Below are 22,957 nucleotides of genomic sequence, written 5' to 3'. Positions count from 1 at the left end.
CCACCCTGGGCTACATGAGTTTCTCTCTCTCTTCTCTCTCTCTCTCTCTCTCTCTCTCTCTCTCTCTCTCACACACACACACACACACCCACACCCCACATACTCACTGTCACAAGCAAGGTTTTATATCCTTTTATATTAGAAATGGTCTTTCTTATTGTAACTCCTAAAATCTAACCTTTTCTTCCCTCAAAACTTTACTGCATTTAAACATATTGTGGAATCCCATAATAAGGCCACAGATATATCTCATAGTAAGGCCACACCTTGGGAGTTAGCACCATTTGAATTGAAGCAGGTACTTTGCTTTCATAAGTAAAGCTACTGTTGCCATTCTTGTGTCTGAATATCTTCCTATCTACTCAGATCACTTCCTTCAGATCAGTTCCTAGAAGAGTTCCTAGGTCCTTGGACATGTTGGACTCTGCCCTGGAATTGGCTTCCTTCCTAAAAATAACCTGTGTTCCTTTAAGCACCTGGTGGGGGTCATTCTCTTCATGGTCTGCTCAGGGCCGGGGCTCCTCTGCATGTACCAGTGAACACTTGGAACTGACCTCATCCCCATCTGCCAAGGGAATAAGGCATCAGGCTACAAAGTAATGTGTTTCTCAGGTTTCCAGGAGAGCCCGGTCATCTAAGGTTTCCTGCTAAGTGGTGTACAGTGCAGATGGGAACAAGGCAGAACGTGTCAGTCATTTCCCTCGGGCTTCAGATAGTGCTGGGCTATGGTCAGTCTGAAGTAGCACAGCCTTGCACTTGGTCCTGAAGCATTATTTTGCAGCATGCTGGAGAGAAAAGGAAGATGAGGGGAAAAAATCAATTAAATTTTTGCTTGAGATTAGGTTTATCACAGGAGGCAGAGGCTGAAAGTAAGAATGTATGAAAGTAGACCTGCCTAAGCTGCAAAATAGGCTGCCATGTCCTGAGTACAGAGAAAGAAATGATGCAGCAATAGAGCTTCCATCAATGATAGGAAAAAAGACTGCAGTCTCCACCTGCTCAGTGTTAGTAGAGGGTCTAGCTTCCCCTTCTTCTGGAAAAGACATCTCAATTGAAAAATCTGCATGGGTGGGTGTGCACACTTCTCACATGTCTATATACTTGTATGCTTGAACAGTGTATGTAAATATAAAAGTGTGCATTTATAGCTTGTTTTGAGCACTTGCTTTCTTCTGAGAAACTGCAATGATATCCAGGCTAGCATGGAAAGCACCCTAACAGGGGTGATGGGTCAAGGAGGACTTGGCCAGGTGTCCAGAGGTTCTTCGAGTTTAATCCTGCCCCATTGCTGTAACCAGCAGGTGACAGTATACTATAACATTTTCATACTCTTCACCCTTAGTCTTGTTAAGTTGATAGATAAAGGCAGAAAGCTTTACCAACATACTCTCTGGAGTCAAAGTACAGATGTAGAGTAGATGGGTAATCTGGGAACAAAATGCTATTTCCATAGAGTGACATTATAGCTTGATGCTTTCCAACTTTGAATCATTTGCATCAACCTCTATTTACTGTTTAGGCCACAACCATATAAGTCATGCCTGTTACTTGTTTCATACACCTTAAATTGATTTTAAAGTAACTTCCCTGCATGTCTTCATCGTAATGTATAAGATTTCCAAAAACATGAATTTGACATCTTCGTTATATTATTCTATACTATAAATGAAAATAAATATCTAGCTATTGAGTTAAGAAGAATTAGCCATATCTCATTTCAGAATTACCTGTATACCACTTGTGGAATGTGTTGAGTCCACATACTTGACTCTTAATTGTGACTGATTCCAATCTTTCCTCGTAACTTAAGTATATAAACTCAAGATTGCTTTGTCCGCTTGGTTAGAAGAAATGAGCCCAGATATTATCAGTGAATGCTTAGCTTTCATGTTTGCTGTGACACCTGTCAAGATTTGATGTGAACTTCCCTGTCTTCCCTGCCACAGAGCCAGTACTCTTAGGGGGCTTGTATTGGGTTAGTATTCACACACATGTCTTGCACCATACATACCTTTCCTCTGTCTTCTGCTTTTTAGAAGCTCATTTCCTCTTATGTCTGTCTGTCTGATCTCTTGAGTCTAGTTATGGTCCTGTTTCTTCTCTACAGTACCTGCAGTTTCATAGGTTCTCTGCATCCAATGGGGTAGCCCTTGCTGCCATCCGCAGGTAAGATCTTAATGAGAAGGTTGAGGAACCTGCATCTGAGGTGGAAGTTGAATCATTATTGTCTGTAGACTGCCATCCCACTTCATGGGTCCTGCTCCACAGAAGCTGAGGCCCATTCCTTCCTCTTTGAGGCTACAGCGTGCTTGTGGCCTCATTTTGTCACTGGCCTCCCTCTTCCCTGAGAGGATAATTGTGAGGGTCACGTTGGGAGTTCATAGGCTTAGTCCTGTCTTTGCACCTGTGCTTCTGACACATGGAAGTATCTGGTGATGCTCGAGATGATGCTCATAGATGTTCATCCCATTTTTCAGAAAGAGTTTTTCTTTCTGTGTAGGAGGACTAGTTGCATACTCAGACACCTACTCAGACACATGACTTTATGCTTCCATCTATCCAATGAGTTGAATCTTTGCCAACTTGTTTTCCCTTTTCCCTAAATGTGAAGTTGTGTTTATGATGAGAGTTGTCTCTTTGCAGAATGAGGAGTCAGAAAGTTTCTCTTGCTCCAGGTTAGGTGGAGAATTAGGTCACTCAGAAGACCATGTGAGTCCTCCTAGTATAGGCAGTATGTGGTAGAAGTGGGGCTGGGGATGAAATGGGAGTTAGCCTTTGAGATGAAAACTCTGGAAAAGCGCAAAGGGAGTGATGGGAAGATACAGGATTTAGAAGGCATCGTAGAAGCACATGCAAATCATCAGAAAATCACTGAATGTTTTAGTAAGAAGGAGACGAGATACCAAAGTTTTCTAAACCTGGTCAAGGAGTGGTTCCTGAAAGGGGAAGTTTTGAGAAAGATACTGAAGGAAAGGGATTTCTAATCTGGGCAAAGGACTGAAAGGACGTTGTGGTGCAAAACAGACAGAGCAGGGCAAAGTCCTTCTGTAAGTACCAGTAGGTAGCTCTGTCTCTAGAGCAGATGAGGGAACTGTGGAAAGATGGTTTCTCTGAGTGAAACTTAGAAGACATTTCCCCATAGAAATGAGTTTTCTCTTTATCTGTGTCTAATATGTATAACTCATCAGAGGGAGTTTCATGTTGGGCCCTGTGTATAGCATATAGTATGCCTATTTTCCAGTTGGAGGGAAATAATAATTATATATAGTGAGGTACTCAGGGTCACCCAACAACAATATAGTCAATTTGTACCCTGTCAGTGTCGCTCAAAGCTATATCATCAACTAGTCATAACCCAGATTTCCAGTTTTAATGTGTGGGACAGATCTAGGGGATATGGTTAGGGACGGCTGTTGCAGTCTAGTCTGGAAACTCAGACGTTTCCAGTTCCTCTCATGAACTTGGAAGTTAAATTGCATTAAGCTTGGGGGTCTCCCTTTTAGGAGCTGGAATGCTGATATGGAAGAATAAATGGATACATTTGTTAAAGAACCATGAGACCAAACTCTATCATTTTGTAACAGTGATAAAAATAATTCTGTTTCGGGGCTGGAGAAATGGCTCAGAGGTTAAGAGCACTGGCTGCCCTTGCAGAGGTCCTGGATTCAATTCCTAGCATCTATATGGAGACTAACAACCATCCCTGACTCCAGTTCCTGGGAATCCAACACCCTCTTCTGACCTCCAAGAGCATTGCACGGCAGGGGTGCACTTATCTACATGCAGGCAATACATTAATATACATAAAATAAAAAATAAAAAATATTTGAAAAATAATTATTATATTTCAACTGATATGCCAGCTAGCCTGCTATGTACACCATGATCTCATCTCATCCCCTTTATTAATAATCATTTGGGATTTAGCTCAGTGGTAGAGCACAGCGCAAGGCCCTGGGTTCAGTCCTCAGCTCCAGAAAAAAAAAAAAAAGATTTTAGTGTGGGGAGGGGAGGTGTGGGGGCATGAATGAGAGAGGAGGTCTTAATTTGATTAAGTATGAAATGTACCAAAGCTCAGTGAAAAATATTTTAAAAACACAAATTAAAACAAAAGAAAAAGCAAACAGTGGAAAAAAAAATCAGTGAGTGTTATTTCTGTGTCCTTTGGATTCCAGGAACCCCTTCCTAGCCTTATTTCTATACCTTTCTTTAATGCCAATGAAGGTATAAGGGAAGGGATAAAGAAAAAGCTACTCAAAAAATATTTATTATTTTTATTTTATGTATATGAGTGTATTGCTTGCATGTATGTAAGAGCACCCATGTCATGCAATGTCCATGAAGGTCAGAAGAGGGCATTGGATACCCTGAAACTGGAGTTAAGAACAATTATTAGCTGCCATGTGGATGATGGGAATCGAACCCAGCTCCTCTGTAAAAGAGCAGCCAGTGGTCTTAACTGCTGAGCCATCTCTCAAGTCTCCCTAACTGATAATGTTTAGAGGTAGGTGCTCAGCGACATTTTACAGACAAAGAAACTGAGGGACATGGTTAGGGATGGCTGTTGTAGTCTAGTCTGCAAGCTCAGATGTTTCCAGTTCCTCTAATGAACCTGAAATGTTAGAAAGATTAAGCAGCTAGCTAGAGTTTGTCACCCAGATAGCCTCCCTTCCCTATGCCATGTTATCCTCACAAGTGGGTCTTCATCAGTTCTTGAGCCACAGAAGTAGAAACCTTGCTAGGCTGAGATACAGACCCAGTATAAGCCATCTGTCCCAGCTTCCAGGGCCACAGTGGGGACAATTGAGCCATATTGAAAGGGTTCCTTAATAGGCAGACTGATAGGTTGCAGCCACATGGCAGCCTCCTTTTAGATCCAGCACTGGTGCTGTTAAAAGCTGTATGCATTCAGTGGTGGCTTTAACATACTGGGCCAGGGCATTCACTCTCATTTGTGTCCACCTCTGAACAGATGGAAGAAAGTTTTTCAACTGTGCTGCCAGACGGATGGTAGCAAAGGAGATTACTGTTAAAGCTCCAGGTTTCCACACAGATCCATCACCCAGCAGAAACAGCACTTGTATATCTGAGTGAAAGGTATAGATATCCAAGCTGTACTTTTTCAGGACAACTGCTGAAAGTAGAGCCAGGAGGGCTTAAGGGAACCAGCAGCAAGATCTTGTGCCTTTGAGATTTCTTCTAAGAGGCTGTAAATTGACAAGGAAGAGTAGTGATTCTGTCCCTGATTTTTAGTCTTTATAATAAAATGTTGAAATGAGCTTCTTGGAACCATGGTTCTTAGATGTCACTGTGCATTTGATTGTAGGGAGCTTATTAAAATATGGCTGCTTTGTCTCCTCCCAGGACTGTTGGAGGTAGGAGATAGAGCATCTGTATTTTTAAGAGCATCCTGGTCATGCCATGCTAAGTTATTAGACCAGCCCTAGCTTAGTGAGGTAGGGACTGTGGGGACCATGGTTGTTACATGTATTCTGTCATCACCAGGTCACCTCTTGGGCCCCCTATCCAGAAGTGGAGCAGCCGAGCACGATAGTTGGAAATGGAGGCTGTCTGGTCAGACTTAGTGATTTTATTGCTGTCTCTACCAGCTACCAGTTCTGAGACCTGGAAGTTACTACTCTTCTCTTCCAAGCCTCCATTTTCTCATCTGTGAAACTGATCACTTAATAATAGCTGCCCTGGGTGATAATTACCATTATTAAATGAGCCAGTGCATGTAAAGTTCTTGACATGGGGCCTAGAACATAGTAAGTACCTAATAACTGTTAGCTGTGATTATGATGATTATCACCATGTTAAAGTGTTAGTTGACTAGGAGAATAGCCCCCTCTCCCAGCCCTGCAGATTCCAAAGGAGAGGTCCCCAGTGAGGGAAACACAGCTGCCCTGCTTCTAGACACAGCTTTCTTGATGCTTAAATACTAACACATCAGCAGCCTGGCATACATTGTTCAGGGTTGGTAAGGGTGGAGAGGAGGCAAGAATGAATTCTTGGACATTGTTTCACATGGATCTGGTTAACTAGCTGCTGGGATTATAGCTGTGATTAATTATTTTAGCTCAGCTAATGCATCCTGGACCTTCTCCCAGACAGGCCCAGTGAGCAGCTGAGAATTCAGCTTATATACTTCTCATGTATATCTTTCTTGTTGAAAAATGACTGGGGATTCATACAATCTAGAGGCTTATATAATGCCTTTCTCCTAAGTCAAAGCTTCAGCATGCGCCATTTCTCAGCTTGCCTTTGGAAATCCTGGGCGCTCTGGACACACCTGTTTGCTTTGGCAGGCAACATGTTTTTCCACATGAATTCCTATTGTCATATGGGCTTCAGAAGATGTGATGTGGCTCTTTGTTTAATTATGTGTGGTTACTATGTGTGGCTGAAAACCACATAGTTGATGTAGCCATTAAGAAAACGATGTGTTGAAGGCAATGGCAAGGAAAAAAATTCAAGATAGATCATTAAATGGAGAAAGGGATATTATAGGCTTATATCTATGGTATTCTCACTAAGTGAACAAAACAGAAGATGTGGCATTAGATGTGGTGTGATCTTTCTTTATTAAAAAACCCTCCTCTATCTTTGTGTGTGTATATAGTATATATACAGCACAGTGACAACTTTTACATGCCAAAATGAATATAGCATATAGCTGGAGGTAGCTCAATGAGGGTATCAGTATATGTATATATTTTTCTATACTTCCTAAATTGAAGGAGAATGCATATTTATTATATATTGACTTATTAAGTTATCATAAGCTAGATTTCCTAATTGTCTCCTTATTTACTATCTCAAGCCTGTTTACCATGAGTTATGCTATACAAATAAGTAATGCATAGTTTCTTCCTAACAGTGGGCATCAGGTTAGGCAATCTGTGCATGGACTACTGTACAAGCAATCAGAGGTGGAGGAGCAGAAATTTACCAGTTAGTTCTCAAAACTACATTCTCAGGAGATAGGAAAGTGGGCATTTTGAAGGGGTGGAGTGCTTCCTTACCTCTGATCTTTCAACTCCTGGCTCAGCCATTAGGAGGCTCATTCCAGCCTTCATTATGGAAGTGGTGGAGGGCCAGGATTCTCTATTGTGCCTCTATGCCTCATTCTTGTGAATCACTTCAATCCTGGGCCAGCCACAATGCCTTTCCTGCTCTCTTATGAAATCCAGTTTATTGGCATTCTTTCTATTTGCAATGAAAAAGTTTATTGTGAACACCATGGCAGTGGAAGGTGCAGGGGGAGCCTAAGGAAACCAGTCCAATAGGACCAAACCAGAGGGTTCAATGAAGAAAATCTACCAAAAGTTTTAGCATCAAGTGTTGTATATCCGATCAGAACCACAGGCTGGCCTTGTCTCTCACTCATCAAGTCATTGTTTACTCCATCATTCATTGCCCAAGCTACCTTTTTAGAGATTATTTTTAAAAGCATTGCTCAAACTGTTTTTATATGCCCAAACATATTACACAAACTGCTTTTTAAGATTATTTTTATCACAGGACCTGAGACTGAGTCAGCGTGAAATCAGACCACCTTGGCTTTTACTCTGGCATGACCTGCCTCTGTTCCCAGGAGCAAAAGCTGTACAGAAAAAGATCACTGCACAAAGTCACAGAGTCTGGGCCCAAGCTTCCCGTGTACTTGGGTGTTTCCCCGAGACAGCAAACACAGAAACTGCTGTGCATTCATCATTTTTTATTGCAAAATTCATTAAGCTGCCATGCTGTTATCATCCTATCTTGTCAAGATGATGCATTATACAGGCTTCATTGCAAAACTTTAACAAGCAGGAGAAAGTACACCTCTTCCAACTACAGCACGAGAAAGCCTCTGGGTATTTTGCTTGTGCCTCTCTATTCTTTGTATAAAACTCCAGGTCTTTGCACAGCTTCCATCTGTCTAGTAACTCTCCTTTCTCCTTGTTTGATGTTTGATCTTGCAGAGAGAAAAGAGAATTCCCTCCTCTTTGTTTTGGCTCTGTGAGAGGTCATAAACTGCTGCTAAAAAGAGTGCCCTTCCTTCTTTCCAGTCTTAGGTGTCATGGAAAAATGACATATTAGCTTGAGTTCTGACAGACTTTCACAGAGTAGGGAACCTCCCACAAAGTGATGTTGAAGACCTGGGTTTCATGTTTACCCTCCAGTTCTGTGTATGCAGTGGGCCAGACAAGTTCAGGGCTGCCAAGATGTGTGAATTTGACTTGGCTTTGTGCTTTTCTGCCCTTGCCTGTGGGCTCTGTGATAAACAGATCCCACCTCCCATATTTGATGGGCTTGCCATTAGAGTGAGTTGGAGATACTTCGTAAATGTGGAAATGCAGTAGTTTAGCTCCTATATTTCTATGGCAACCCCCAGAACAAGTACAATATCGCCAAAATTATTCAGTGGCTTTCCTTTTTTAGTTGCAGTAATTTGGTTGCATACTCATGTTTTTTCCGCTCCTGATTTGTACTAAAAACACAAATGCTGCCCACAGTCACCAGTACTTTAGTTTCAAGGTTCCTGCCTGAAGCACCTGCAAAATTCAGTCACAGAAAACTACTTGTCTCTGTTCTAGAAGAATAAATTTCAATTGAGTATTATTCACTTGTGTTCATTGCTTATCCTTCAACCTTTGACAGGGCTTTGGTGTATATGATGCATGGGCTGTGTGCAGAAAAGTATGGTGCCCACCAACCTCACAGGTCACTTTAACAGATGCTGTGTGGCCAGATAACCTATGTCTGCCCTTGAGTACTTTGTGTCGTTGAGGAACAAGTCTATATCCACTGTCAGTCCTTTAAAATATATTTTCATGAAGGCATCTAACACATTACTGTTGCATACTTATAACTGACAGTGTATTCTACCATTTCCTCATTTCTGTGCTGTTGCCTTCAGTGACTAATAGAAAGAGGCATTCTTATGGACAAATATGTTTAGGGAGGGCAAGTGTTCTCACTGACTCCAGCCAGTTGTGGAGCACTCCTGAGAGCTGCATTCTTTCTCTCTTTGTCATTCAAATGATTCTCTGTCATCTTGTTGATTTGACTCATAAACTGGTTGCTGTTTTTCTTTTGAAGTCCACTAGTCTATAATTTTTTTTTTTCCCTCCAGCAACTAAATTGCCACCAGTCCCTGGTCCACCTTCTGATGAGGATGCCAGAGCTGGCCTGAATCATCCATGACTCAGGATGTCCAGCTCCCTTTTGTGAAGGGGTTGGTTCCTTTTCATTTAAAAGAAGTCTTCTAGCCTTCTGCTTTTCTATCAGAAGCAAGTATTCATTTGACCATATGGTGGGAAGGGTTCTCCTGTGTTAAGTGGCAATACTGAATCAGTTTCTCTTTATTTCTTAATGTATTCTAAATGCTATAGGATTTGTTTTGATATAGTTTGCCATAACCACTGAAACATTTGGTTTGCTTTTGATTTCACTCCCCCATCTTTTGTCTGAAATAATCTTTTTCCTACTCACCCTCAGTCAAGACTGTCAGCTTTCGGCTTCCATCTTCTACCTAGATGTGTTCAGTTTCATCTGTGATTTCCAGTAATGAGGCTTATCTCTATAGCTTAGTGAGAAATCCATTTTCTCAGTGATTGCCTAGTTAGGTAATGTAAGAGTTCCTTTTCTTCTTGGCAGTAAGTTCCTGTTCACTGGTCCCGTTAGTCCTCCTGTTACGCTTATGTTTCTTCTTTCTTTGTGGTTGTTTCAGGTTGAAACTTAAACTATTGAATTATGATTGATTCTAAATCTCTGATCAATTTAATCCCCCTTTCTTCTCTCTGAAAATTTATTAAGTGTTCAGGAATTTCCTAGTGACCTCATAGGTTTTTAAAATCTCTTCATTGAGGCTTCATAAAGACATTAAGAATTTGCCTAACTGACACAGTGGTATATATCTGTAATCTTAGCACTCAAGAAGAGAAGACAGAAGGATTGCAAATTCAAGACCAGTTTTGGCTACATAATAGAGATACTATCTCAAAACACACAACTACAAAGTATTTGCCAAAATTTTAGGAGGATTTGAATTTGTATATGCACACCCAATAAGGTTACTTTAACATCATTTCATAATAAACTTAATTTGTTTCACAGACATAAGTAGTGCGAAGGGAAAAGTTTATTTTTTAAATTTACTTTTAGTTATGTGTGTGTCTGCAGGGCATTGGGCTGGAGTTAAAGGTGACTGTGAGCTGCCCAATGTAGGTGTTAGCGACTGAACTCTGGTTCTGTGCTAGAGCAGTATGTACTCTTAACCGCTGTGCTGCCTCTCTAGCCCCCAAAGGAAAGTGGAGTTTTTTTTTTTCTTCTTTCCTTTATGCTCTTACTCCCTTTATTGCCTGAAGAGACCTGAGTTCAAATGTCAGTCTATCAATTGCCATGTCAGTGATGCTAGTCTGTTCCCTTGGGAAAAGCCCTAGAAGAATTCGGGTAATTTATTTCTTGACAAATGGAATAATTGCCAGCACCATCAGTTGATTACAGTGAGTCCAGAGAGACAGACATTCCAGGTCTGTAATGTGTTACTCTACCAGTGGTGCCTGTTCCACTTAGCTACATCATCCCCCAAATCTCTCAATTCCTGCCTCCAAGTTTCTGAAGATGAGAAAAAACAGAAAGTTCTTTCCTTGAGCAGTATTCCAGTGTTTATAAAACAAATTCCTGCCTATGATTCCACTTGATCCTTATGACAGCTCCATGAGCTGTGCAGGGCAGTTCTCATTCTTCCCATTTTATTTATTCATTAAGAATCTGAGGTCACATGAGACCACATCTCCAATCAGAGGCAAACTCTGGAAGAGACTTCAGGTTTCTCTCTTTTGAGTTAATAATACTTTCCAAAGATGAGTGCAGCTGTTTGGAACATGGGCTCAGGTTTTGTGTGTATGTGTGAGTGTGTGTTTTATTTGCAGACAACTTTACAGGCTCTTACAGCTCTGTTTATTAAAGAATTAACTTGAAGTTAAACCTCAAATGCGTAGAGCTAGAGGCAGCACAGGAGTCCAGGGTAGGCTCGCTAATTTAGTCTGGCAGAGTCCTAAGAAAACTGAAGTCCAAATAGGTACTCTGTGGTGGTGTGCTATAGATTTGAAGGTAGGGCATAGCTTGAACAGTATAAGAGGCAGGAGTTTTAGAAAAAAATGTGAATGTCACAGACATCAAAGGGGGCTCACTTGAATACAAGTGGTCTATGAAGGCCTCTCTGTTCTGATTATCTACTAAAGTCAAAACAGGTACAATGTAAGGTACACTGACAGGACCATTCTTGGGAAAGAGCCTGGGTCATAGTGAAGGTGGGGAGTACATCCTGTCAACACAAGAAAGGGCCTTTGCTCTAAAATTCATGTCATTCCCTTTGACCTTCCTTTCCCACTCTTGTTTTGTTTAAATTTATTTTAGTGTACATGTAAGGGATGAGGGGGTAGGTGCACATGGGCATGTGCAGCTCAGCTTATTCTCTCCTTCTACCTTATGGGTTTTAAGGAATAAACTCAGGTCATCAGGCTTGACACTCTGTGCTTTTACCCACTGAGCCATCTCACTGTCCCTTCCTTTCCCACTCTCAATTCTTATCCTTTCCTTATGTCCTGTTTTTTGGTGTTTGTTTAGTTAATTAACCTGTTTGTTTTGTTTTGTTTTTGTGTTAGACTCTTTCTCCTTTAGCCCTAGCTAAAGGCCTTGAACTCTCAGTCCTCCTGCCCTTACCTTTTTGGTGTTAAGATTACAGATGTGTGCTACTATGCCTGGCTCCTCTGTCCTTTCTTAAGGCTTCTGAAATTTAAACCCAGTCTCCCTATTTATAAATTTTTGTATATATGGGAGCAGCCTATTCCTATTACATTAAAGCATTAACATAAGGTTTTTGATATTTTTCTTCTCAGAGGAGCAAAGGAACAGCATCATCAACTCCAGTTTTGAATCAGTGTCCTCAAATGCAAACAGCATCCTTAATTCTAGCAGCAGCTTGCAGCCCAACATGAACTCCAGTGATCCAGACCTGGATGTGGTCAAACCTACGCGGCCCAATTCACTGTGAGTATTATGCACCATGCCTACCACCCATGGGCCTTACCCATTCTTCTAGAATTTCTCTTGACTATACCTAACTTTGGGCCATTGTCCCATGAACATAATTTAAACCTTCTCTCTGAACTTGGAGCTTGGCTATTTGTTGTGGATTTTGGTAAGCATCACCATTGCAAAGGAGAGTCACTACTCAACATACTGCTTCTTGGCCTTGGTGATCTACTGACATGCCTTTGGTGATGGCTGTTACCTGTGCTGGCTCCTGGGCATGAAAAGCAATTTCTTTTGGTTTCATAAACATCCAGGAGCTATAGCAGCTTAGCAGATCAATAGCTAAATCTTTTCCTCATTCATGTCATCCCAGTTTCCCGTCCCCGACAATGTTAGAAATGTTCAGTACAATTTCTATGTCCATGTCCATAAGGAATGCACCTGGTATGGAGTAGCCCTTTGTGACTCCCATCCTCAAACCTTAGTCTCATCAGAGACTATCAAAGGAAAGAGCCATTTTGCTCCACTGGGGCTTTGAGCACTTATAGCCAAGCCAGGCAGTATTGGGACTAGTTGACCAATCCTCCCAGAAACTGTTCTACTAGGACCAGAAAGTTTTCCCTTGTGACTTTAGCCCACATTGCTTAGTATGCCTCTTCAGACCACTGCACAAATTGGGTCAGCTAGGGCCTTTGCAGAAAGAATGTGAGCTATGACCAGAGCAGCTGGACTCTCAACTTCCAGCTGTAGAAGAGTCAGGAAACAGTTGATTTTGCTCTTCTCTAGTGAAAACAGATTGAGGCTCAGTCCTAGGTTGTCTGCAGGGTGTTGTTTCCCTTGGTGAAACACTAGCATCAGGATGAGACATAGGACAGGAGTGCCTTTCTCCTGCCCCTCTGCATACTGTTGCTTTGTGATAGTATTCTATGGTCCTCTCCCTTCCAGATACTTACAGACTCACAAAATGGGCTCAACAATCTTACATTGGAACAAACTAAAGGATACTAAATGCTTAAGACAAAAAATAACTCCAAAACAGATGTAAACAGTATTAACAATGAAAATGTAACTACAGTAAAAGGGGAATCTTAAACTATGCCTCTTCTTAGTTGTTGGCAGTTTTAAATCATAACATTCAAGAAGTTTAATTGCTGACCTATTACCTGGTAGATAGTGTATTTGTTCACCATTAAGTGAATGGATGCCTTGAGAGTTTAGAATAGTTGAATTTGTCCATCTTGTGGGCACTGAGTCTCCCCTGGTTCTCTATCTTGCCTTCTGGCCTTACTGCATGCTTCCTCGAGCTCCCACGCACCTTTCCTAGATTTTAATGTGGTCCTCCTCTTCCTCCTCCTCCTCATTCTTCTCTCCTTCTTCCCCTTCCTCCATCCCCCTCTTTATTCCTCTTGTCTTCTTTTTGTTTAAATATGTGTACCTAGTAGTTGTTAAAGCTATTCATTGTTCTACGTGAGCAAAGTTGAATTTCTAGCCCAAGTTGCTTAACACTGATTTTAGACAACCAATACCAACTAGTAGTCTTTAATCTTTGTTTTTAGCAGCTGATAGCTTGGGCCTTTGAGTCACCAAAGTACAGTGTGTACCAAGAGGTTGTTTAGGCAGCTAAATGAAAGGGGACTATGTCTTTTAAGCAGGGGCTGGAGAAGTGGCTTTGGGATATTTTTTAAGGTATCTGTATGTACTTTGTTTTTCTTCATATACAGGACTATTTTTGCCTACTTCATTCCACCCAGGGGGACTTTTCCCTGCTTTGTTCATATTCAAGCCTTTTCCAGGGAATGGAGTATGATGTCAGGTATACTAAGGGAGCTGGAATAGGAGTATGGCTATGTTTTCTACAAGTCTGTTGTCCCCATGCTGAGTCTGTGGCTGATTCCTATGGATCTTGAAGTTAGGGAAGGCAGATCTTGAGGTAGAAGCACTGTCACTGCCAGCAGGGTATCTGCGTTTGCCTGTCCTAATTTGTTTCTCCATTGGTGTGACAAAATATTCTGACCAATATCAACTTGGGGGGAAGAAAGGTTTGTTTTATCTTACATGTCCCAGATCACAGTTCATAAGGGAATCCTAGGTAGGAACTCAGGGCAGGAACCTGGAGGCAGGAGCTGGAGCACAGGCCATAGAGGAACACTGCTTACTGGCTTGCTCCCCTGGCCCCTCCTCAGCCTGCTTTCTTATGCAACACAGGCCCACCTGCCAGGGGTGGCACCACCCACAGTGGCCTGGGCCCTCCCACATCACTCAATAATCAAGAAGATATCCCACAGACATGGCCACAGGCTAGTCCAATGGAGGAAATTTCCCAATTGAGGCTCCCTCAACCTAAGTGTATAAAGTTGACACTAAAGTTATCCAGAATATTGTCCCTGTGTTAAGATCAAGCCAAACCCTTAGAAACTCTGTAGCAGGTTCATGGCTGTTTCCTAAGCTCAAAGCATGTCCTTAATTCTAGCTTTCCCAGTTTGTCTTGCCTAGAATTTGCCTGGATGGACCACTAATGGATGTTAGATAGTCACAACAAATGAAAGTCACAGTACCTTCTTTGAGTAAATTGGTTCTCAGTTGTCTTCCAGGACATTGCATGTCATTGTGCTCAGTCACCACCTACTCTTTCATTCACTCCATCTTTGTTCAGTCTGAAGTGTTCACAAATTCTTGGTTGGAATCATTTGATACAGATGGAGACAAAAAGACCAGGAGTGGAAGAAACCATTCACTTGTCTATTAGTTGGGCATAGTGTGAGGATCCAGTCACTAGGAAACTACCTGTTCTTTTTATTTCACTCATTCTTCCCCTGTTTTTCATAACAAACTGGTTGATCATCGTGAACATGTGGAAATCATAATGAAACAAGCATGTTTGTTACTCATGGTTCTTTGGTATTCTAATAATACATTTTGCTCTGCCATTGCTATATTCTAGTTCTCCAAGGACATTGAAGCCCTCATAAAGCTTCATCAGGCATCAAAATTAGAGTTTCCACCATTCTACCCACACTAGGGAAAGGCTGCTGTGTGTAAATCTTTGGCAGCTTTTCAGCAGCTTTTCCTCAAGTACCCAGGCCTCTACTGAAGACCAAAAGGCAGTCGGTAATCCAGGACCAAAGTCTGGTTGGTCTGAAAGTATCAGTATGTCTTACTGAACCTATCTTGTGCCTAGATCTCAAAGTTGCCTAGGGTAAACCAGAAAAGGAGAATTCCTGTCCTCCCCGAATTTTCATTCTGGCTAAGGAGGACAGGCAGTGTGGTACAGGGCTGTGCTAAATGGGATTTACAGCTCATAAGTGTGTTCATAGTCAGTATTAACTGAATATTGATCACATATACCAACCAGATCAGAGTAGTGGGAACAGTGAGATAGTGAAAGTGTGAGTTAAGTGTTAGGGAAGATATGGATGGATGGGTAAAGAGCACTCCAGGTACAGGGAATGAAGAACTCCAGATGACCCAAGATAGATGATTACAGCTTGCTGTCAGGTATGTTGGGAGGAGCTACTGGTTGAGGGCCACTTAACCAACCTTTAAAATCAGAAGACTTCATATAAAAATCCAAATTTAATTCTAAACATTGACGTTAAAGCCAAAATAAGAATCTAGACACGGACCTTATTCTTTAACCAGAATTATCTCCAAATGGATTATAGCTTCAAATATGCAGTGCAAAGCTATACAGGGCATGAGAAAGCCTAGATGACTTTGGATGTGATCAGTGAAGTGTTAGATACAACACCAAAGCCCAAGCTAGGAAAGAAAAAAATTGCTATTAGACTTCATTTAAATTAAAACTTCTGTAAAAGATCAAGTTAAGAAAATAAACAAACCACAAATCAAGAAAAAAAATTGCAAAACATATACCCAGTAAAGGACCAGTATCCAAGACATACAAAGAACTTTTAAAACTCAAGGATAAGTAAGCAACCAACACAGTTAAAATATGGGCAAGAAATTTGAATAGACATCTTCCCAATATGAATATTCAAATAACAAATAAGCATATGAAAAATGATATCATATATCACAGGGAAATAAAAATAATTAAAATGAAAGATATAGTTGCATTCCTATTAAAATGGCCCAAATCCCAGAATGCTGACAACACCAAGTACTGGTGAAGATGGGGAACAGTGGCAATTTCATTACTGGTAGGAATGCAAAGTAGTGGTTACTTGGGAAGAAAATCTGAAAATTAAGTGTACTTCATCATATGACCAACAGCCATGCTTCTTAGTATTCTTCAGGTTAGTTGAAAACTTACATACAGATACAAGCATACACATGGATTTTTAAGTAACTTTATTCATAACTGCCAAAGCTCAGAAGCAATGAAGATACCCATCAGTAGAGGTGAGTGGATAAACTGTGGCATCTCCACATCATGAACTCTCATTCAATATAATGATGTGAGCTGGGAGCCTGTGAGATGGTTCAGTAAGTAAAGGTACTTACTGCCATGCCAGACCACCTGAGTTTGATCTCAGGAACCCACATGGAAGAAGAGAACCAATTCTCAGAAGTTGTTCTCTTGCACATACATGCATGCACACACAATTAATTAAAATGAAATGAAGTGATTGATCAAGTCATGGAGGAACTGAGCCTTAATTACACACTGCTAAGTGGAAGAAACTAGTCTATAAAGACCAGTACCATGTGATACCAAACTGTGTACCCTGAAAAAAATGAAAGAAACTATAGACTCATATAGGGAGAGGGAGGAGAGACTGAAAAATTAGGGTTGGTATTTTTTCAGGGCACTAAAACTAGAACACAAAGAGTGAATCCTAATATAAACTAGGGTGGGTTTTTTGTTTGGTTGGTTTTGGGCTTTTTGAGATAGGGTTTACTGTATTGCCCTGGCTGGCCTGGAACTGGCTCTGTAGACCAAACTGGCCTCGAACTAACAAAGATCTCCTTGCCTCTGCCACCCAAGTATAAACCAGGTTCTCTAGTAAGTAATAATGTATCAATATTGATTCATCTGTTAAAACAAATATACCACACCAAGATGTTAATAATTGGGGAAACTTAGGGAGTGAGGAAGAGAAGGTATATGGACACTGTAGTTTTTCCGTAAGTCTAAAACCTCTCTAAAAATAAAGTCTATTAATATATACTTTTAAAAAATACAAATTTCTACCTTCTTTTCAAAAGGAAAATTAGCTGCAGGAAACTCATTTGTAACTTGGCAGATGACACCATCCAGCCTCCATAGTCTCATAACTGCCCTGCTTCACTCCTATCACCTGTAGGTCTGTGATAGATTAATTATGACCTAGGATCTTTGCTGCTCTCTCCTTAAGAGTAAAGCCCCCTGAGTCTAGGTTGACCTTCATCCTTAGTCTTAATTTGGCTCATAGGATATGGTAAAATTGATGTAGAGTGACTTCCAAGTCCTGTCCACAGTGCTTCGTAGCTTCCTCTCTTGTGTTTCTAGAACTCAGATATCTTGCACAGTAGCCCTAACTAACCCCCTTGGGGATGACAGGCTGTTAGAGAAAGAAGCCTAGTGTCCAGGCCAAAATTTTTGTGAATAATAGAGCATGGTTGTTTTAAATCATTAAATTCAAGTGTGGTTTAGTAGACAGCAATTGTTAACCAACACAAGGTCTATGATTTTATGACCTCTGAACCTTGTGTGGAGCTAAGCTACCTGAGTGAGACAGAAGAGCATGGGAATGTTCTCACTTGTAGCACAGTGCCACAAGGAGATGAGGGTATCAGTTTTTAGAACCTTATTTGAAAGAAAATATCTCATGATGAGATTCTAAGAAATTAAACAAAATAAAATCTCTGGCTAATGGCTGAGGCAAACAAGAAAGATGACTCAACCACTGGATGGACAGTAGGAAACCTTAGGTCTTGATTCTGGCACCAGTGTAGACTGCCAGTAATACCAGCCCTTGGCCCTGAACATGCCCACCCCCCACTTTGGAAGGGAGAAGAGTTGGAGAAGAGGGATGGATATAGCCCTAAGAATAGAGGTTATCATCCACCCAGGACTCAGGGACCATTGTGGAAGAGGGGGCAGAAGGACCGTAAGAGCCAGGGTTAGTTGATGACCATAAGAAAACAGAATTTCCCAGGCTTCTGCGAACTTGCTCATATAAGCTCAAGACAATGATGACAGCATGCACAAGACTCATGCACACTCAAACCAGACAAAAATGCATTATACAAGTGGGGAAATTGGCAAGAAGTCTCAACCTTAGCTGAGGATCTATTGGCAGCTAATCACTGCTAGGTGAGGGAGAATTGATCTTCTTTAAAGGAGAGACTCTAGACTCTAGATTGACTGACCAGGCTCCAGTGGATGAACTCACACCAAGAGACATCTGGTGACACAAACTTGACTCAATAGTCCTTAACATATATAACTGAATGCATGGACTTATATGGGTAGGCTCTGGGGAGGTGCAGATAGGGGAGGGGCCTAAATATGAGTAAGATGTATTGTATAAAATGTACAAAAATTCAATAAATAGGGGCTGGAGAGATGGCTCAGTGGTTAAGAACACTGACTGTTCTTGAAGAAGACCCAGGTTTGACTCCCAGCATCCACATGGCAGCTAACAACTGTCCATTAACTCCAGTCCCAGGGGATCCAGCAGCCTCTTCTGTCCTCCGCGGGCATTGCATGACACGGGTGCTCTTACGTACATGCAGGCATAACACTCATATGCATAAAATAAAATAATAAATAAAATATTTTTTTAAAGTTCAATAAATACATGTATATTGAAAAACAAGAATGGAGGTTATTCAGTGGTTTGTTACTGATAGCTACAGAAATTAGAGTTCCTCTCTTTCCACAGTGATTAAGAGAGTTGGCATTAGACCATTCTTTTTTGGAAGATAATAATATTTTAAAAAGGAAATAAGCACACACTGAGAAATAAGTCAAGAAATGCATGTCCCACTAGGCACTAGGGACATTACATACTCTAGTAATTTCCCCAAGTTAGAAACTCCAGGTGTATATATGCTTTCTTCTGTCTGGGGATGGGGGTCATGGTAGGGGAGATTGTTAAGACTGGAAGAAGGCTAACAGGATGGGAACAGTTAAACCAGTGGTGGAACCTACCCTGGAGGGTTCTCTTTGTCTAAACGGTCCATACCTCTAAAAAATAACACTACTCAGTAACATCGTAAATAAAAGGAATTTTCTCATCTTTTCCTCTTAAGGCACATGCATTTCCAAATTATTCCTGTTGATCTAAAAGATGAGCATGTGCCAAATGCTTGCAGATTCTGCCAGAATCAGCTGACCGCCCATGTACTAGGGTCAGCAAGCCATGTGAGAGCAGGCTCTGGAATCCAGAGGATAAACACAGCCTGTTTCTAGGTGGAATGATTTTTCTGAAGCACTTGGCTTTTTGAGTTTGATTCAGTTGCTCTCTTCCCTGATGAAACTTGCTTGGAGAGAGCTTTTACTTTCTGCTTATTTGTCCAACATATATTCAGCCAATATCAATTGAATACTTACTGTGGGCAGGTGCTCTGAGTGATAAAAGCATAGAGATTTAAAAACTGAGGGGAGGGAGTGGTAACTAATAGGCAGAGAGAGCCCAACCGTGTGCTTAGCATGCTGGAGGCCCTGGATTCAATACAGTACAGGGAGAGAGGGGTGGAGGGAGGGAAGAAGTGAGGGAGGGGAAGGAAGGAAAGTTGTTTTTGCTTTTATGGATTTTATATTTTTGAGGAGACAAAAATGATAAATGTATTCTGTGAAGAAAATTTATTAATAGTAAAGGAGACAGATTCAAAGGATAAGAAAAAGGTAACTTTATCTCTCTGTACCTCAGTTTTTGTACCTGTAAAATGAGGTGATTGTACCCCCCACAGAAAGGTGTTGTGAAGATTAATTAGCTCACCATTTGTACCTCATTCACACATTCACACTATGAAGAATGGCTATTAATACTATTTTGGAGCCTTCCCTCCGCACACACAGCCTGTTCTCTTTGTTCCCTCAATCCTGGTAGGTCCTTTAGTTTTGCAGAGAAATGGTGGTGTTCACTCATCTTCCCCCAGCAGCTCCTACCTGGAATCTGGGCCTGCAGCTTCGTCCAGGGGGAGGAGGAGCTGCTTCTGGAGAGGGAGAGGCTGACCCACCTTAACCCAAAGCCATCTGGGCTAGGCATACCTGTTCCTGGAAAATCTGGAAACTCCAAATCCCAGGGGGTACCTGATGAGCATGTGCATATAGATGTTGTTTATTGAGACCAAATAAATGACAAAATAAATGATATGCATTAGACAAGTGTTCATTAATGGCATTTTAAAAGGTGATTTTTATCATCTCAATGCTGTTGTCTGCCAAGAGAGCTATGCCCAAATGGAGAACTATAATTTTCTTGCAAGTATCTTTATTTGCTATTCTTTGGAATGTGGACTTGGAGAGAGGAAGTTTTCCTCTGTCTGGATCAGCCTTCTATAGAGAAAGATCTTCTTGTTAGATTGGGGACTCTGCTAATCACCTTTTTCAGGCTGAAAACGTATCTTCATACTGTCCTGTCTTCAAACTTGGGGAATAACTTGCACATATAATAATTTTCTCCATGTATTATTTGCCTTTTCCTTCTCCTCCTCAACGTCTTCCTGATTTAAACTTTTTCTCTGTTGTTTCTGGGGCATATCTGATACTTCTCTGCTACCTTGGGCTCCTGGGGTTGCAGGGGCTACAAGCTCCTCAGGTAACTGGCCACACACATCCCCTTCACAGGCTGGAGAGTTTTACTGGAGTGACCTTTTGTTTTTTTGTTTTGTTTTGTAAATTTTTCATTGAATTTTTATGTATTTCATATAGAACATCTTAGTCAATCTTAATCATCTTTATACTCCCCTCCCCACTGGCACCCTCCCCTAGCCCCCCACCCCACTAGAATTCATACCTTCTGTCATTTGTGTTAAAGCCTATCATGTCAAGTTAGTGTTGCCCAGGCTTTCCTCAGTGCAGATTCATCCACTGAGGTCTAGTCAGCCTATCTAGAGTACCTCTTTTAAGACGATCAGCTCTTCCTCACCCAGCAGTAATCAGCTGCCCAAAATTCTTTGACTAAGATTGGGGCCTGCTGCCCATTTCCACAGTTCTGTCCTAGGTTTTGTCTGCTTGTGGTTGCATGGTTCTTGTGCATGATGACACCATTGCTGTAGGTTCATATGAGCAAGGTCCCAGGAGCTTGTAGTACTCTGTTGACCTGTTTTTTTTTTCTGAGTCTTCTTTTCTATCACAGATCAGCTGGACTTCCCTTGTTGAGGGTGGGGCTTCCTGCCTGGTCAGGACCCATCTGATTTTTTAATTGGACAAATGTGTTTGATTATTAGCAGGTCTTCATTTCTGTAATATAGCAACTTCTTGAAGCAGGCCTCACACTTTGTGCCCCAGCAAAATTTCTTTCCCACGCACCAGAGCTGGCAGTGATATTTGGATCCTTCAGCTTGACAGCAGAATTGTATGGGAGGGGCAGGCACCATCATCTCAGTGCCTAACCACACCCCTGTTTTCCAAGGAGCATGCAAATCACAGATGGAAAAATCCTTCGCCTCGTGTATACTGTGCAAACTTTTCCCCTTTGCAAACTAAAATACATAAAGGGTCTGTGTCTTTTTTTGTAAACACACTAATCTCACTCAATCTAAAATAATTCCCCAAATTTGCTGTAACAGTACAGTGTGCATTCTTTAAGCCTTAAGGTTTATTGTTAAAGGTATGAATGAATGAATTTCAATCCGAGTTTAACTGTCCTCAAATGCCTTATGGCACTCTATTTTCTAGGTGTAGGTAGGTGTTAGGCATCTTAAATCTGAGCTCTTTGGTACGTTCTTTAGGGAAGGAGATTTGGCCTGGCTTTCTGCACTATTGTACCAGTGAGGGGACTTTGAGAGAACTCTGCAGTGTAGTTTTTCTCACTTAGGGTTAATTTGGAATCATTTCTCCCACTATGTATATAATGTAGGAATGTTATAAGTAGATTCAAATTTACCTTGGGTAAGTTAAAATTACATTAAAGTACTGTTTTTGAAAGAAATTTAGCTAATCTTGGAGACAGATGCTTCCTTGGCTAGGCAAAGTCTCAGGATCTTGTTTTTAACCCGTTCCATATATTAAGAATCTAGAAAGCTCTGCAGGATTTTCCAGAGGCTTCATTTGGTCTCAGCTGCATACATTTTCTTGGATAGTCTTAGCTCAATGTAGAGGCTCAAAGTGTGGTCCTGGACTAATGTTGTGAGCACCATCAGAAGCCTGTGAGATAGATTCTCACCCCAACTCATACCTACCCCAGACCTGGATCAGCCACTCTGGAGGAGGGGCCCAGCAGTCTCTGCTTTACTAAGCCCTGCAGGTGGCTCTGACCTTACAAGTCTGAGAACCAGTGTGCAGTGGCAGAGTGCATGGGGCTGATGGACTTTTGTGAGAATAAAATCAGAATGTAGCACATTGAAAAGCCCTTAGGACTAAGCCTAAGCCATCCCTACATTGTCTGCTGTCCATGCAGGGGTGACAGTAGTAGAGCACTGCATAAGCCTGCCCTCATTGAAATCAGTACACTTTACATGGAAGAAGAGGGAAAGGTCTGCTTTCAGAGGAACATAGTTTGCTTTACTAGTGCAGCATTTTCAGATTCTCCAGGAAAGCTAGCCAGCCACTCTCAAAATGCATGCCTCTTGACACAGATCAAGAGAGGGTCAGTATATCAGTTAGACCAAGAGGTTCTTTCCATTGAGCATCCACTATGTATAACTTGCTATCAAGATGCTGGTATTGACAGAATAGTTCTCACACTTTTTGATACTGAAAATGGTGGGTCTGGGGCTAGAGAGATGACTCAGTGGTTAAGAGCACTTACTGCTCTTCAAAGGGACCTTGATTCGGTTCCTAGCACCCACATGGCAGCTAACAACCATCCTTAGC

The 22,957-nt window shown here is 41.4% G+C and overlaps 1 protein-coding gene across 1 annotated transcript in view; it reads left to right on the top strand.

The window, feature by feature from the left end:
* Positions 1-22,957, top strand: part of LOC103743570 (rho GTPase-activating protein 26) — a 422,060-nt gene that overhangs the window by 320,712 nt on the left and 78,391 nt on the right. The window contains exon 20 of the mRNA XM_029569236.1: positions 11,892-12,042. Coding sequence (XP_029425096.1) covers positions 11,892-12,042 — 151 coding nt within the window. The remainder of the gene's footprint in view (positions 1-11,891; positions 12,043-22,957) is intronic.

This window comes from Nannospalax galili, unplaced genomic scaffold, assembly GCF_000622305.1.
Source record: "Nannospalax galili isolate Female #2095 unplaced genomic scaffold, S.galili_v1.0 scaffold222, whole genome shotgun sequence".
Lineage (NCBI taxonomy): Eukaryota > Metazoa > Chordata > Mammalia > Rodentia > Spalacidae > Nannospalax > Nannospalax galili.
This window is presented reverse-complemented; position numbering and strand designations above follow the sequence as displayed.